Source organism: Amblyraja radiata, chromosome 25 (assembly GCF_010909765.2).
Source record: "Amblyraja radiata isolate CabotCenter1 chromosome 25, sAmbRad1.1.pri, whole genome shotgun sequence".
Lineage (NCBI taxonomy): Eukaryota > Metazoa > Chordata > Chondrichthyes > Rajiformes > Rajidae > Amblyraja > Amblyraja radiata.
This window is the reverse complement of record NC_045980.1, coordinates 33,513,763-33,530,113: the sequence shown is the minus strand read 5'-3', so window position 1 is coordinate 33,530,113 and position 16,351 is coordinate 33,513,763. Positions and strand designations below refer to the sequence as shown.

General features: G+C 47.1%; 1 protein-coding gene across 1 annotated transcript in view; it reads right to left on the bottom strand.

Moving 5' to 3' along the window:
• The window catches only part of sez6l (seizure related 6 homolog like), a 74,858-nt gene extending 69,096 nt beyond the window's left edge, over positions 1-5,762 (bottom strand). Inside the window, exon 1 of the mRNA XM_033043065.1 lies at positions 5,687-5,762. Coding sequence (XP_032898956.1) covers positions 5,687-5,762 — 76 coding nt within the window. The remainder of the gene's footprint in view (positions 1-5,686) is intronic.
• Positions 5,763-16,351: the final 10,589 nt, after the last annotated feature.

Below are 16,351 nucleotides of genomic sequence, written 5' to 3'. Positions count from 1 at the left end.
AGAGATTTAGAACGTGGAACGCAGGGTGGCGCAGCGGTAGAGTTGCTGCCTTACAGTGCCAGAGACCCGGGTTCGATCCTGACTATGGGTGCTGCCTGCACGGAGTTCCTCTGTTCTCCCTGTGACCTGGTGGGGTTCCTCCCACACTCCAAAGATGTATAGGTTGGTAGGTTAATCATCTTCAGTAACGTCAATTGTAAAATTGTTCCTGGTGTGTAGGTTAGTACTGGGAGATTGCGGACTCGGTGGGCTGAAGGGCCTGTTTCCACGCTATATCACTAAAGTTCAAAGTCTAAATGCAGACAGACACACACATACACACTCAGACACACACACAGATGCTCACACATACACACACATACATATACACACACGCATACACACACAGACCTACAGACGCTCACATACACACACACACAGACGCTTACATACACACACACACACAGACACGCACAGACTCACACAGACATACATATACATAAGACACTCCCACACATACACACCAAAGGTTACAAATATACCCAGCCTTGATCATGATAGGATTTGTATTAGGATCTATTAAAGTGTTTTGCAAACAACAGAAGTTCACAGATACATCGTGGCTTTAATGTGCTCAAATATTTCATCTTCTGCACTGAGTGGTAGCAACACACACTGTGTCACTGCTTCATAAGGTCAGGGACAAAGAGCAATGAAGTGGTGGCTTCAAGGAACATCTGAAAGGAACATGTTGACCAGAAAGACGCTACGACTCTTTGGGCGACTGAGGAGACGACTCTCGACCGTACAGGCGACATGTCGCGGGGTGAAGCCTGTACGGTCGTGAGTAGTCGCCCAAAGAGTCGTACCTTGTTCTGGTCGCCGCTGGATTTTCAACGTGTTGAACATTTTCGGCGACCTGCCGCGACTATGATGGGTGCCGGCAAGACGCCGAAAAAAATAATCGCGTAAGTGGGACAGGCCCATAAACCAAACTAAACTAAACTAAACTCATTTATGTGTCCTTGCTAATTGCAATGTGACTATACATCACTGGCTATGACCAGTAGGAACTGCAGATGCTGGTTTAAACCAAAGATAGGCACAAACCAAAACATCACCCATTCCTTCTCTCCAGAGATGCTGCCTGTCCCACTGAGTTACTCCAGCTTTTTGAGTCTATCGCTTGCTATAATGAGATGAATTACACCTACACTGTAGAGCACTTTACACTAGGATTTACTTTCAAAGTGCAGTCAATGGAGCTGTAAAACCCATGGTATTTATTTGATGAAGTTGTATATATGTGGTGAGGAGATCTCAGGTCAACCTGTATTATATAAACATTGCACCCTTCTGATTACTAAACCTAAAATAGACACAAAACGCTGGAGTAACTCAGCGGGACAGGCAGCATCTCTGGAGAGAAGGAATGGGTGACCTTTTGGGTTGAGACCCTTCCTCAGACTGCGAGTCGGGGGAGAGGGAGACACAGAGGTATGACAACAGACAATAGACAAATAGGTGCAGGAGTAGGCCATTTGGCCCTTCGAGCCAGCACCGCCATTCAATGTGATCATGGCTGATCATCCCCAATCAGTACCCCGTTCCTGCCTTCTCCCCATTTCCCCTGGCTCCACTATCTTTAAGAGCCCTATATAGCTCTCTTTTGAAAGCATCCAGAGAACCTGCCTCCACCACACTCTGAGGCAGATAATTCCACAGACTCACAACTCTCTGTGTGAAAAATATGGAAGGGTAAGGTGTGAAAACGAGAGATCAAAGGGGACAAATGGTCAAGGAAATGTAGAACGGACCATTGTCAGCTTGGGGAAGGTGACAAGGAGACAAACAGATAAAATGTAACAGGGGGACAGTCAAACTACTCGGGGAACTAGGATGGGGGAGGGATGGAGAGAGAGGGAAAGCAAGGGTTACTTGAAGTTAGAGAAGTCAATGTTCATACCGCTGGGGTGTAAGCTGCCCAAGCGGAATATGAGGTGCTGTTCCTCCAATTTGCGCTGGGCCTCATTCTGACAGTGGAGGAGGCCCAGGACAGAAAGGTCAGTGTGGGAATGTCACCCATTCCTTCTATCCAGAGATGCTGCCGCATCCGCTGAGTTTCTCCAGCATTTTTGTCTATCATATTGAATCTCCACCCTTGTTGTTGCTTTGAAATGTTGATAGCAGCAGACACAACAACTGCAGCTCATGTCTGAACAGTTTAAGGTAAAAACCATGTCTTAACGTGGATTTCTACAAGGAGAATATAATATGCTGCGTTTGCAATTCCATCCATTATGATCAGCGTTGCTTTATATCTTTTAGTTTGGTTTAGTTCAGTCTAGAGATACAGCTTGCAACAGGCCCTTCATAAGATCATAAGTGATAGGAGTAGAATTCAGCCATCTTAAAGAGTTCACATATGATAATAAAGTATCATTTGTATCTTTCTTTCCCCTCTCATCTTAAACCTATGTCATCAGTTCATAAGTGATAGGAGCAGAATTGGGCCATTCATACAATCATAGAAAATAGGCGTGGGAGTAGGCCATTCGGCCCTTCGAGCCAGCACCGCCATTCGATATGATCATGGCTGGTCATCCTAAATCAGTACCTCGTTCCAGCTTTCTCCCCATATCCCCTGATTCCGTTAGCCCGAAGAGCTACATCTAACTCTCCTGAAAACATCCAGTGAATTGGCCGCCACTGCCTTTCGTGGCAGAGAATTCCACACCGTACAGACATTTGGCCCATCAAGTCTACTCCGCCATTCAATCATGGCTGATCTATCTCTCCCTCCCAACCCCATTCACCTGCCTTGACCCCACAACCCCTGACACCCGCACTAAACATCTGTACATCCACCTTGTATATATTCCCCTCATGATATAATATACCTCTATAGCCTCCACTTATACAAGGCTTATATAAAACTGGGTTAGCCAAAGGGCACGCTTCCACAATGTATCTTGAAACTCAACAAAACTAAACGAATAACTTATTCTTGAGTTTTCCTTTGGGTTTTTTTTCATGAATAACTAAATATCGCTAGGGACCTACTTTAAAAGTGTGGAGTTGCTTTTTATAGATCAATATAAAACTGTGCTGGCTCTAAAAAGTGCCAACTGTGCACTTTTTTGTCTCAACATTTTTTTTTTCCAAAAATGCAGAAATTGTTTAGGGATATAGCGTGGAAACCAGCCAGGCTCGAAGGGCCGAATGGCCTACTCCTGCACCTATTGTCTATTGTGATATTAATTGACAATGGAGCACGTACTCATAGGTAACATATAATAAAATTTAAAAAAATCAATAAATGAATAACCCTCATGCTAGTGTAAAAATGTTTGAAGTCCTTAGTGCACCAAAGTCAGTCATATAATCAGTTACCTAATGTTGTAAGCTTACACATTTTACAAAGCTCACCATACCAAGAATCACTTCATTTCATTGTGACTGTTAACACAGAAACTTATCGCGATGCCAACATCAGGTTTAGAAATGTTGTTATACGATGATACAGTTGTCAGTAACAGGCTAAGTTTTGGAGTAATACTTTGCGGTTTACCAGACGTACTCTGTGCAATTCTACTGGGTTACGTAAAGTTTCGTTGAGTTTAGTTTAGAGATACAGCGCGGAAACAGGCCCTTCGGCCCACCGAATCAATAGACAATAGACTATAGGTGCAGGAGTAGGTGGTGCTTCGAACCAGCACCGCCATTCAATGTGATCATGGCTGATCATCCCCAATCAATACCCCGTTCCTGCCTTCTCCCCATATCCACTCTTTAAGTGCCCTGTCTAACTCTCTCTTGAAAGTATCCAGAGAACCGGCCTCCACTTCCCTCTGAGGCAGAGCATTCCACAGACTCACAAATCTCTGTGAGAAAAAATGTTTCCTCGTCTCCGTTTTAAATGGCTTACCCCTTATTCGAGTCCACACCGACCCCGCACACTAGCACTATCCTACACACACTGGGGACAATTTACAATGATACCAAGCCAATTAGCCTATAAGCCTGTACGTCTTGGAGTGTGGGAGGAAACCCGAGCACCCGGAGAAAACCCACGCAGGTCACGGGGAGAAGGTACAAACTCCGTACAGAGAAGCACATGTAGTTAGGATCAAACTCAGGTCTCTAGCGCTCTACCGCTGCGCCACCCAAACGGATTAGTTTAGAGATGCAGCATATAAACAGGCCCTTCGGCCCACCGAGTCCACGCCGACCATCGATCACCCGTTCACACCAGCTCAATGTTACCCCACTTTCCCATCCACTCCCTACACATGATGGGGCAAGTTTACAGGGAAAAATTAATCTACAAACCCGCACGTCTTTGGGATGTGGGAGGAAACCGGAGCACCCGGTCACAAGGAGAACGTGCAAACTCCACACTCAGGCAGCACCCGAGGTCAGGATCGAACCCGGGTCTCCAGCACCCTGAGGCAGCGGCTCCACCCTCTGCGCCGCAGTGCCATCCAGCATCGAAGACAGAGCTAATTAAAGTCAAGGATGCTTTCGGAAAATACCTGGAACAAGACTCAGTTCCTAATTCCCAAGACAATGCGTGAAAAATAGAATTACCTCTCAATAGTTTATTCTGGCAACGGCTTCAGCAAATAACAATTATGCAATTGTATTTTTCTTTCTAGTTCAAAGGCATCGAAACAGATGGCAGAATTTCGTGAATCCTGGCATCCGAAAATTTAATTACACCAGGCAACCAGCGATAGATTAAGCTCTCACACACGTTGTTACTACTAATAGAATCATAGAGTGGCCTCTGCTATATCAGCAGAGAGCAGAGGCCACCCCGACTCAAATCCCGTCGCCTCTTTGCTCCACATGGAAAACAACCCCTAGCATCCATCCAGCCAACTGAGACAAAAGCACACTGGATAGCCACCGAGTGGTAGACAAAAATGCTGGAGAAACTCAGCGGGTGCAGCAGCATCTATGGAGCAGGAGTAGGCCATTTGGCCCTTCAAGCCAGCACCGCCATTCAATGTGATCATGGCTGATCATCCACAATCAGTACCCCGTTCCTGCCTTCTCCCCTGACTCCGCTATCTTTAAGAGCCCTATCTAGCTCTCTCGTGAAAGTATCCAGAGAACCGGCCACCACCGCTCTCTGAGGCAGAGAATTCCACAGACTCACAACTTTCTGTGTGAAAATGTTTTTCCTCATCTCCATTCTAAATGGCTTACCCCTTATTCTTAAACTGTGGCCCCTGGTCCTGGACTCCCCCAACATCGGGAACATGTTTCCTGCCTCCAGCCTTGTGCCTCCAAACCCTTAATAATCTTATATGTTTCATAGAAACATAGAAACATAGAAATTAGGTGCAGGAGTAGGCCATTCGGCCCTTCGAGCCTGCACCGCCATTCAATATGATCATGGCTGATCATCCAACTCAGTATCCCGTACCTGCCTTCTCTCCATACCCTCTGATCCCCTTAGCCACAAGGGCCACATCTAACTCCCTCTTAAATATAGCCAATGAACTGGCCTTGACAACCCTCTGTGGCAGAGAGTTCCAGAGATTCACCACTCTCTGTGTGAAAAAAGTTCTTCTCATCTCAGTTTTAAAGGATTTCCCCCTTATCCTTAAGCTGTGACCCCTTTCAATAAGATCCCTCTCATCCATTCTCTCAGCATATGACAGTCCTGCCATCCTGGGAATTAACCTGGTGAACCTACACTGCACTCCCTGAAAGTGTGTCTGGAGAAACTGGAAGCCAGCGCAACCTGCGATATAGCCTTTGAAAACAGTCATCGTCCTTGTGAGAATACTGCCTGTCAATGCCAGCTAGCGAGCTTCGAAAACAGTGTCAAATGTGTCGCGCTGTTTGTTGCTTCTGTAACTGAACGTGTGAAATACTGCAGCTCAGACAATAGATCTGGACCTTAAACATGTCCACAATACCAAGTGGGATCTGCAGCATTTGGTTTCAGCAGTACAGGCATCTCACCAGCGATTGACGGCACTGGGCCTGCAGTTTAGAAGGATGACGCGGGACCTCATTGAAACCTACCGAATAGTGAAAGGCCTGGATAGAGAGGATGTGGAGAGGATGTTTCCACTAGTGGGAGAATCCAGAACTAGAGGGCACAGCCTTAGAATTAAAGGACGTTCCTTTCGGAAGGAGATGAGAAGGAATTTCTTTAGCCAGAGGGTGGTGAATCTGTGGAATTCTTTGCCACAGAAGGCTGTGGAGGCCAAGTCAGTGGATATTTTTAAGGCAGAGGTAGATAGATTCTTGATTAGTGCGGGTGTCAGGGGGGATGAGGAGAAGGCAGGAGAATGGGGTTAGGAGGGAGAGATAGATCAGCCATGATTGAATGGTGGAGTAGACTTTATGGGCCGAATGGCCTGATTCTGGTCCTATCATTTAAGATCTTACGACCTTCTGAGCAGAATTGGGCCATTCAGCCGATCATATCGCTATCACTCAGGTTAAAAAATGTCAAATGTACCATGAAGGCAAAGACCTTCCCTCAAGGCAGATCGATTCTTGGTCTCCAGTACAAGTAATACAACACAAAAAGCTGGAGTAACTCAGCAGGACAAGCAGTATCTCTGGAGAGCAGGAATGGGTGACGTTTCGGGTCGAGACTTGATGGGCCGAACGGCCTCATTCTGCTCTTATCACTTATGTCCTTATGATCTTTTGGTGGAGGAGAATCAGATCTATGGGGCAGAGAGGGCTCATGCAGTCAACGAATCACTGCCGCTCCAACAAGGGGCCATTGTGGGTTCCAACTTCCTTGGTCATCTGTTGCCGGTCCTGCTTTGTTCTGGCCTTTTCCTACCTCCAGTTCCTCCAACATCGGGAACATGTTTCCTGCCTGTAGCGTGTCCAAGCCCTTAACAATCTTATATGTTTCAATGAGATATCCTCTCATCCTTCTAAACTCCAGAGTGTACAAGCCCAGCTGCTCCATTCCCTCCGCATATGACAGTCCCACCATCCCGGGAATTAACCTTGTAAACCTACGCTGCACTCCCTCAATAGCAAGAATGTCCTTCCTCAAATTAAGGGACCAAAACTGCACACAATACTCCAGGTGTGGTCTCACTAGGGCTCTGTACAACTGCAGAAGGACCTCTTTGCTCCTATATTCGATTCCTCTTGTTATAAAAGCCAACATGCCATTCACTTTCTTCACTGTCTGCTGTACCTGCATGCTTACTTTCATAGACTGATGTACAATGGTGATGGAAAGACTTGGTGCTGAGAGCTCTCTTATACCTGCATTAAGGAGGCAATTAAACACACCTGAGCAATTACAAACACCTGTGAAACCAAGTGTCCCAAACATTATGGTGCCCTGAAATGGGGGGGGGGGGGGGGGGAGGACTATGCATAAACACAGCTGTAATTTCTACATGGTGAAACCAAAATGTATAAAATGGCCTTTAATAAAATCTGACAATGTGCACTTTAACCACATATGATTTTTTCTATTACAAATAACGCTACCCCAGCTTTAACGATGCCCGTGCAGGCAATCTAATGGTTACTTATCAAATGAGAGAAGCAGCCAGCCAAATATCGCCTCATCTCCATCATTGTGAATTGAACTGCCTGAGCTCCAATTTTACCAGGTTAAGATTCAATCAGGAGCTTTTATATAGAACGCACAAAGAAACAGAGCTGTGGGCCTCAACCCATTGTCAATGACATACAAAGTCGCACTCATTCTGTCTCGCTGGGTGAAATTGGTTTTGAAGGAGAAAGGAGAAAACAAAATAAAGACTTCGTGAGATGAGAAGAACTTTTTTCACACAGAGAGTGGTGAATCTCTGGAACTCCCTGCCACAGAGGGTAGTCGAGGCCAGTTCATTGGCTATATTTAAGAGGGAGTTAGATGTGGCCCTTGTGGCTAAGGGGATCAGAGGGTATGGAGAGAAGGCAGGTACGGGATACTGAGTTGGATGATCAGCCATGATCATATTGAATGGCGGTGCAGGCTCGAAGGGCCGAATGGCCTACTCCTGCGCCTAATTTCTATGTTTCTATGTCTATGTTTCTATGTGTTACAGAGTGATACAGCGTGGAAACAGGTCCTTCGGCCCGACTTGCCCACACCGGCTAACATGTCCCACCTGCCCACGTTTGGCCCATGTCCCTCCAAACCTGTCCCTGATCAACTGTTTCTTAAACGTTGGGATAGTCCCAGCCTCAACTACCTCCTCTGGCAGCTCGTTCCATACACCCACCACCCTTTGTGTGAAAAAGTTACCCCTCAGATTCCTATTCAATCTTTTCCCCATCACCTTAAACCTATGTCCTCTGGTCCTCGATTCCCCTACTCCGGGCAAGAGACTCTGTACGTCTACCCGATCTATTCCTCTCGTGATTTTGTACACCTCTATAAGATCACCCCTCATCCTCCTGCGCTCCAAGGAATAGAGTCCCAGCCTGCTCAACCTCTCCCTGTAGCTCACACCCTCTAGTCCTGCAAAAACATCCTCCTAAATCTGCCATGCAACCTTTCCAGCTTGACAACATCCCTCCTATAACATGGTGCCCAGAACTGAGTTTACACCCCAGCAGTGTGAACATTGACTTCTCCAATTTCAGGTAGTCCTTGCTTTCTCCCTCCTTCCCCTCCCCTTCTCAGCTCTCCCACAAGCCCACTGTCTCTGCCTCTTCCTTTCTTTTCCCCCCCACATCAGTCCAAAGAAGGGTCTCGACCCGAAACGTCGCCTATTCCTTCGCTCCATAGATGCTGCCTCACCCGCTGAGTTTCTCCGGCATGTTTGTCGACCTTCGATTTTTCCAGCATCTGCAGTTCTTTCTTGGACATTACTCTAAATGTGGCTCTTCATATCCACCTGGGCAGAATACTTAAAATGCAAGCTGAAGGAGGCTACAAATCTGGTCATGCACATCAGCTACCAACAGGTAATTTTAAAAGAATGCGTGGAAGATAATGCAAAGATAGACACAACATGCATAATGATGAATGGGTTCAGCGTTCATTAGTTATCGGAGCAGAATTAATTATAGAAGAATTATTGGAGCTGTGTCACTAAAACTAAAACCTTAAACTTAAACTGGAGATTTAAGTTGATAGCCCAGTCCACTATATAAGGTGGTGCAGCGGTGGAGTTGATGCCTCACAGCGCTGGAGACCCAGGTTCGATCCTGACTACGGGTGCTGTCTGTATGGGGTTTATACGTTCTCCCTGTGACAATAGACAATAGACAATAGGTGCAGGAGTAGGCCATTCGGCCCTTCGAGCCAGCACTGCCATTCAATGTGATCATGGCTGATCATCAATCAGTACCCCGTTCCTGCCTTCTCCACATATCTTCTGACTCCGCTATTTTTATGAGCCCTATTTAGCTCTCTCTTGAAAGCATCCAGAGAACCTGCCTCCACCGCCCTCTGAGGCAGAGAATTCCACAGACTCACCACTCTCTGTGAGAAAAAGTGTTTCTTCGTCTCCGTTCTAAATGGCTTAATCCTTATTCTTAAACTGAGTTGGATGATCAGCCGTGATCATATTGAATGGCGGTGCAGGCTCGAAGGGCCGAATGGCCTACTCCTGCACCTAATTTCTATGTTTTTATGTTCTAAATAGCCGACCCCTTATTCTTAAACTGTGGCCCTGGACTCCCCCAACATCGGGAACATGTTTCCTGCCTCTAGCGTGTCCAAGCCCAAGAAATATGACCATGTGGGTTTTCTCCGGGCGCTCCGGTTTCCTCCCACACTCCAGTGACGTACAGCTTTTCTTGGCCCAACCGCTTCGGTGAACAATTGTAAATAGTCCCTAGCGTGCAGCATAGCGCGTGGATGCACGGGGTGATCGATGGTCGACGCAGACTCGATGGGCCGAAGGGCCTGTTTCCACGCTGTGTCTCCAAAGTCTGAAGAAATGGCAGTGGAAGGAGACAACGACAGCTCCGGCGATCGTGAAGATCTCTGTGATCTTGAAATGTTTGGACAGAACTTCAGTCTGATCTCCCCATCTGAAGGACGGCACCTTTGACAGCTCCTGCGACATTGCCCTGGGCTTTCAGGAGCTGAGCTGTGATTGTCAGGCAATTCATTGGCAGCACAGAACTGCACTGCCCCAGATGGCTGCGTGGATGAGAGGGTTTCAGCGACAGGGAGAGTTTGCACTACCACAATAGGTCTGAATAGACAACAGACAATAGACAATAGGTGCAGGAGTAGGCCATTCGGCCCTTCGAGCCAGTACCGCCATTCAATGTGATCATGGCTGATCATCCCCGATCAGTACCCCATTCCTGCCTTCTCCCCATATCCTCTGACTCCGCTATTTTTAAGAGCCCTATCTAGCTCTTTCTTGAAAACATCCAGAGAACCGGCCTCCACCGCCCTCTGAGGCAGAGAATTCCACAGACTCACCACTCCCTGTGAGAAAAATTGTTTCCTCGTCTCCGTTCTAAATAGCCGACCCCTTATTCTTAAACTGTGGCCCCTGGTTCTGGACTCCCCCAACATCGGGAACATGTTTCCTGCCTCTAGCGTGTCCAAGCCCTTAACTGTCCAAGTCTGAAGAAGGGTTTCGGCCCGAAACGTTGCCTATTTCCTTCGCTCCATAGATTCTGCTGCACCCGCTGAGTTTCTCCAGCAATTTTGTGTACCTTAACAATCTTATATGTTTCAATAAGTTACCCTCTCATCCTTCTAAACTCCAGAGTGTACAAGCCCAACTGCTCCATTCTCTCAGTCGGAAGAAGGGTCTGTACCCCAAATATCATCTCTCCATGCCCTATGCAGATGCTGCCTGACCCGCTGAGTTACTCCAGCGCTTTGTGTTCAATCTCAACATTTGATCTTGTAGCAAAAGGCTCTTCTCCACCTCTGCCAGAGCTTCCCATCATCCCCACGGTGTGTTGCCCCCAGCTGGAGTCAACGCGTGTGGACAGGTGGCGCAGCGGTAGAGCTACTGCCTTACAGCGCCAGGGACCCAGGTTCGACCCCGACTACGGGTGCTGTCAGTGTGGAGTTTGCACGTTTTCCCCGTGACCCGCGTGGGTTTCCTCCGAGATCTTCGGTGTGAGATCCTCCCACACTCCAAAGACGTGCAGGTCTGCAGGTTAATTGGCTTGGTGTAAGTGTAAATTGTCCCTCGAGTGTGTAGGGTAGTGTGAGTGTGCGGGGATCGCTGGTCGGTGCGGACTAGATGGGCCGAAGGGCCTGTTTCCTCGCTGTATCTCCAAGCTAAAAAAATGTTTTTTTAAATAAGTGGCGAGTATACTTATTGCAAGGATAGCTGTGCAGAATATTTGCTATGGGCTGCACTTCTGCCAACTCTGTAGACCAGTCAGTATTAGTTGACAGGATCTATGTCATGTTTTACTGCATAGAGCTGTACATTCTAACAGCCATCTGGTTGTGTGTTTAAGAGTTCTTCTGCATTGCCATCCTGATCTTGGTTCCAATATCCAATAATCTGAAGTAGACACAAGGGAACTGATGATGTTTGAATCTTGATCAAAGCATAAAGGGTCCCGACTCGAAACTTTGTCTGTCCATCCCCTCCACAGCCTGTCCCTCTGTCAAACTTCATCCGGTACTTTGTTTTTATTATTTCGAGATACAGCATGGGAAGGAGGCCCTTCGGCCCATCGAGTCCGTGCCGACCAGCGATCACCCCGCAACACTAGTTCTATTCTGCACATTAGGTACAATTTACAGAGTGAACGAACGAATGAATGAATAAGTTTATTGGCCAAGTATATTCACATACAAGGAATTTGCCTTGGTGCTCCGCCCGCAAGTGGCAACATGACAGTGACAGTTAGGAATGATGCATTAAAACATTAAGTAAGCATTAATAATAAAACATTATCGACTAAACATGTGAATTAAATAAAATACCAAATATAAAATTTGAAATCAAATTAAAACCAACTAACCTACAAACCTGTACGTCTTTGGAGTGTGGGAGGAAACCGAAGCACTCGGAGAAAACCCATGTGGTAACAGGGAGAACGTGCAAACTCCGTACAGACAGCACCCGTAGTCGGGATCGAACCCAGGTCTCTGGCGCTTGAAGACAGTAACTCTACTGCTGCGCCACCGTGCCGATCTTTGTGTTTTGCTCAAGAGAATAATAATAATAATAATGGATGGGATTTATATAGCGCCTTTCTAATACTCAAGGCGCTTTACATCGCATTATTCATTCACTCCTCAGTCACACTCGGTGGTGGTAAGCTACTTCTGTAGCCACAGCTGCCCTGGGGCAGACTGACGGAAGCGTGGCTGCCAATCTGCGCCTACGGCCTCTCCGACCACCACCAATCACTCACACACATTCACACACAGGCAAAGGTGGGTGAAGTGTCTTGCCCAAGGACACAACGACAGTATGCACTCCAAGCGGGATTCGAACCGGCCACCTTCCGGTTGCCAGCCGAACACTTAGCCCATTGTGCCATCTGTCATTCAATTCTCTGAGCCTCATAGAATCCAAGCCTACAACATTTTAGCACTTTGTCCAATAATCGATGCATTGTGGACAGAGCTATCTAAATGCAACGTGCAGTTGAAGATTTAAAAGGACAACAAAAGCTAAAAAAACATTCCCAGGCCCCAGTTTCATCCTAAAAAGAAAATGTTCAGAGAGTACAAATCGACACAGTCTATGACTTCGCCATCATCTCTGAGAAGGCACTCAGCATTGGGCAATAATTGCTGGTGAAACTTATTGATACAATGATCGACACTCTTGTCATGCTTCTGAGGAGAAGTTTAAACCATTCGCATTATTGCTGCTGGAGTATAGATGGCTGTGAGATTTAATGGAACGCAGGGTGGCACAGCGGTAGAGTTGCTGCCTCACAGCGCTTGCAGCGCCAGAGACCCGGGTTCGATCCTGACTAAGGGTGCTGTCTGTACAGAGTTTGTACCTTCTCCCCGTGACCTGCGTGGGTTTTCGCCGAGATCTCCCTCACTCCTTTGCATCGGCTTGGTATAAATGTAAATTGTCCCTCGTATGTGCAGGGTAGCGTTAGTGCGCGGGGATCGCTGTTTGGCGTGGACCCGGTGGGCCGAAGGGCCTGTTTCCGCGCTGTATCTCTAAACTAAACTAAACTAAACAGACAGATAAAAGTACAGCACGAGACACTATGGCACGGCGGTGGAGTTGCTACCTTACAGCAAGGTTCGATCCTGACTACGGGCGCTGTCTGTACCAAATTTGTACTTTCGCCCTGTGACCACGTGGGTTTTCTCCAGGTGCTCCGGTTTCCTCCCACATCCCAAAGTTATACAGGTTTGTAGGTTAATTAACCTCTGTGAAATTACCCCTAATATGTAGGGTGTGGATGAGAAACATACAATTGGTGTGAATGGGTGATCGATGGTCTGCATGAAGTTTATGGGCTGAAGGGCATGTTTCCATGCTGGGTCTCGAAGCAGAATAACTGGAGAACTCATTCAAAGGGCTAGCATCGGGGTGTTGGGCTGAATGGCTTCCTTCAGTGTATGATTCCGATAGCAACATCAAGAAAAGGCCTTTGCCTGAGCCACCTGAGCTTACTGCATGAGCTGATGTATTCAAGACAGAGTTGGAAATAGCTCTTAGGGCTAACGGAATCAGGGGATATGGGGAGAAAGCAGGAACAGGGTACTGATTTTGGATGATCAGCCATGATCATATTGAATGGCGATGCTGGCTCGAAGGGTCGAATGGCCTACTCCTGCACCTATTTTCTATGTTTCTATGTTTCTATGAACCACAGTCTCACAGTACTGTTGTGAATAGTAGTCTCTTAAACTTTAGAAATACAGCGCGGAAACAGGCCCTTCGGCCCATCGAGCCCGTGCCGACCAGCAATCCCCCCCGTACGCTAACACTATCGAACACACTGAGGACAATTTTACAATTTTACCGAAGCCAATTAACCTACAAACCCTGCACGCCTTTGGAGTGTGGGAGGAAACCGGAGCACCCGGAGAAAACCCACGCAGGTCACAGGGAGAACGTGAAAACTCGGCACAGACAGCACCCGTAGTCAGGATCGAACCAGGGACTCTGGTGCTATGAGACAGCAACTCTACCGCTGCACCACCGTGCTGCCCTGAAAAAATAAAACCCACGGATTAAGAAAGCATGATCAGCAATGTCATTTTTTTTTTTTTTAAAACATGATCCACAGACATTTTATAATAATAATCAGAACTCTCTTCCAAATTGAACTGGAATGCGGCCCGTGTCATTAAATGTGAAGCGGGGAGGTACAAGGATTAGCCTCGTTCTCCACAGATTCAGAAAAACAAAGGTCACTCTTTGATGTTCCAGCATCTTCCTCCCTTAGTTCATCTGAAGGCCTTTTGATCTCGAATAGTGCAACTGTCAAATCCAGAAATAGCTCTCGTTTTTATTTCACAAAACTGCAGTCGAAATTACACAAATATTTATCTTTTCTGTGTCGGATCAAAGCCTGGAACGACCTACTTAAGTCCTTTCCTTAAGACTCATCTGAAGAAGAGTCTTGACTCAAAACGTCACCCATTCCTTCTCTCCAGAGCTGCTGCCTGTCCCCGCTGAGTTACTCCAGCTTTTTGTGTCTATCTTCGGTGTAAACCAGCATCTGCAGTTCCTTTCTTACGTCCTGAAGAAGGGTTTCGGCCCGAAACGTCGCCTATTTCCTTCGCTCCATAGATGCTGCTGCACCCGCTGAGTTCCTCCAGCAATTTTGTGTACCTTCTTAAGTCCTCTCTGCTCCCTGGCCTTCTAGATCTCTCACCCAGCTTCCAATGCCTCACATCAGATTGACCAAGGACTAGTCTCACCCCAGCCACTCCCTCTTCTCCCCTTTCCCATCAGGCAAGAGGTACAGAAATGTGAAAACGCACACACCTCCAGATTCAGGGACAGTTTCTTCCCATCTGTTATCCAGTCTGAAGAAGGGTTTCGGCCCGAAACGTTGCCTATTTCCTTCGCTCCATAGATACTGCCGCACCCGTTGAGTTTCTCCAGCATTTTTGTCTACCTTTGATTTTTTAGCATCTGCAGTTCCTTCTTAAGCATCCTACCACCAACCATGATCTCCCATCTACCTCATTGGAGACCCTCAGGCCATCTTTAATTGGACTTTACTAGACGCTATCTAGTTAGGTTTTGCAGTCTCTCGGTGAAAGGCATCACTCTCTAGGAGGGCTCTGGCCCTGGTTGTAAAACCGGGCTGAGATGTGGATAAGAAAACAGATATGATCGGACACAAAATGCCGGAGTATCTCAGCGGGGCAGGCGGCATCTCTGGAGAACCCTCTTCAGACCCGAAACATCTCCTGCCCACGTCCTCCAGAGGTGATGCCTGACCCGCTGAGTTACTCCAGCACTTTGTGTTTTTTTCCTGGAAACCAGCATCAACACTTCCGTGTTTTGGCATGAAAAATGCATCCCGATATCTCTCCCACATATAGAAAGAAGGAACCGCAGGTGCCGGTTTACACCAAAGATAGAAGCAAAGTGCTGGAGTAACTCAGCGGGTCAGGCAGCACCGCTGGAGAAAAAGGATAGGTGACGTTTTCGGATCGGGACTCTTCACAATAAGTTCATAAGTGACAGGAGCAGAATTAGGCCATTCGGCCCATCAAGTCTACTCCGCCATTCAATCACGGCTGATCTACCTCTCCCTCCTAGCCCCATTCTCCTGCCATCTCCCCATATACCCCCCCGACTCTTCTATAGACCGATTGTGGAGGGGGGGGGGGAAGTCAGAATCATTCTGAAGAAGGGTCCCACCTGGAACGTCATCTATCCATGTCCTCCAGAGATGCTGCCTGACCCGCTGAGTTACTCCAGCACTTTGTGTCTATCTTTAGTGTCTTGATGCATTGTATCTAAGGGGTGGTCTCACTAAGTAATTTCTGTAAATATGGGAGGGAATGGGTTTAATATTTATTTCAATATATGGGATTGATATGAATGGCCTTTTGTCTTTTCATCTCTGGATGAAGGAAATAAATGAATCTCTACAATGCTGAGAACTATAGTCTAGACTCTGTATCTTCCCCTTTGCTTTACCTATCGTACTTGAGTTTGTATCCATGTATGGTATATTTCATCTGAAACAGACACAAAATGCTGGAGTAACTCAGCGGGACAGGCAGCATCTCTGGGGAGAAGGAATAGGTGACGTTTCGGGTCGAGACCCTTCTTCAGATAGATACTTGATTGGTACGGGTGTCAGGAGTTGTGGGGAAAAGGCAGGAGAATGGGGTTGGACAGAGTGGGCGGGACAGAGATTGAATTCAGTCGGAGACAGTAAGACAGGTCGGAGAGCTGGGAAGGGGGAGGAGATGGAGAGAGAAGGAAAGCAAGGGCTACTTGAAGTTAGAGAAGTCAATGTTCATACCGCTGGG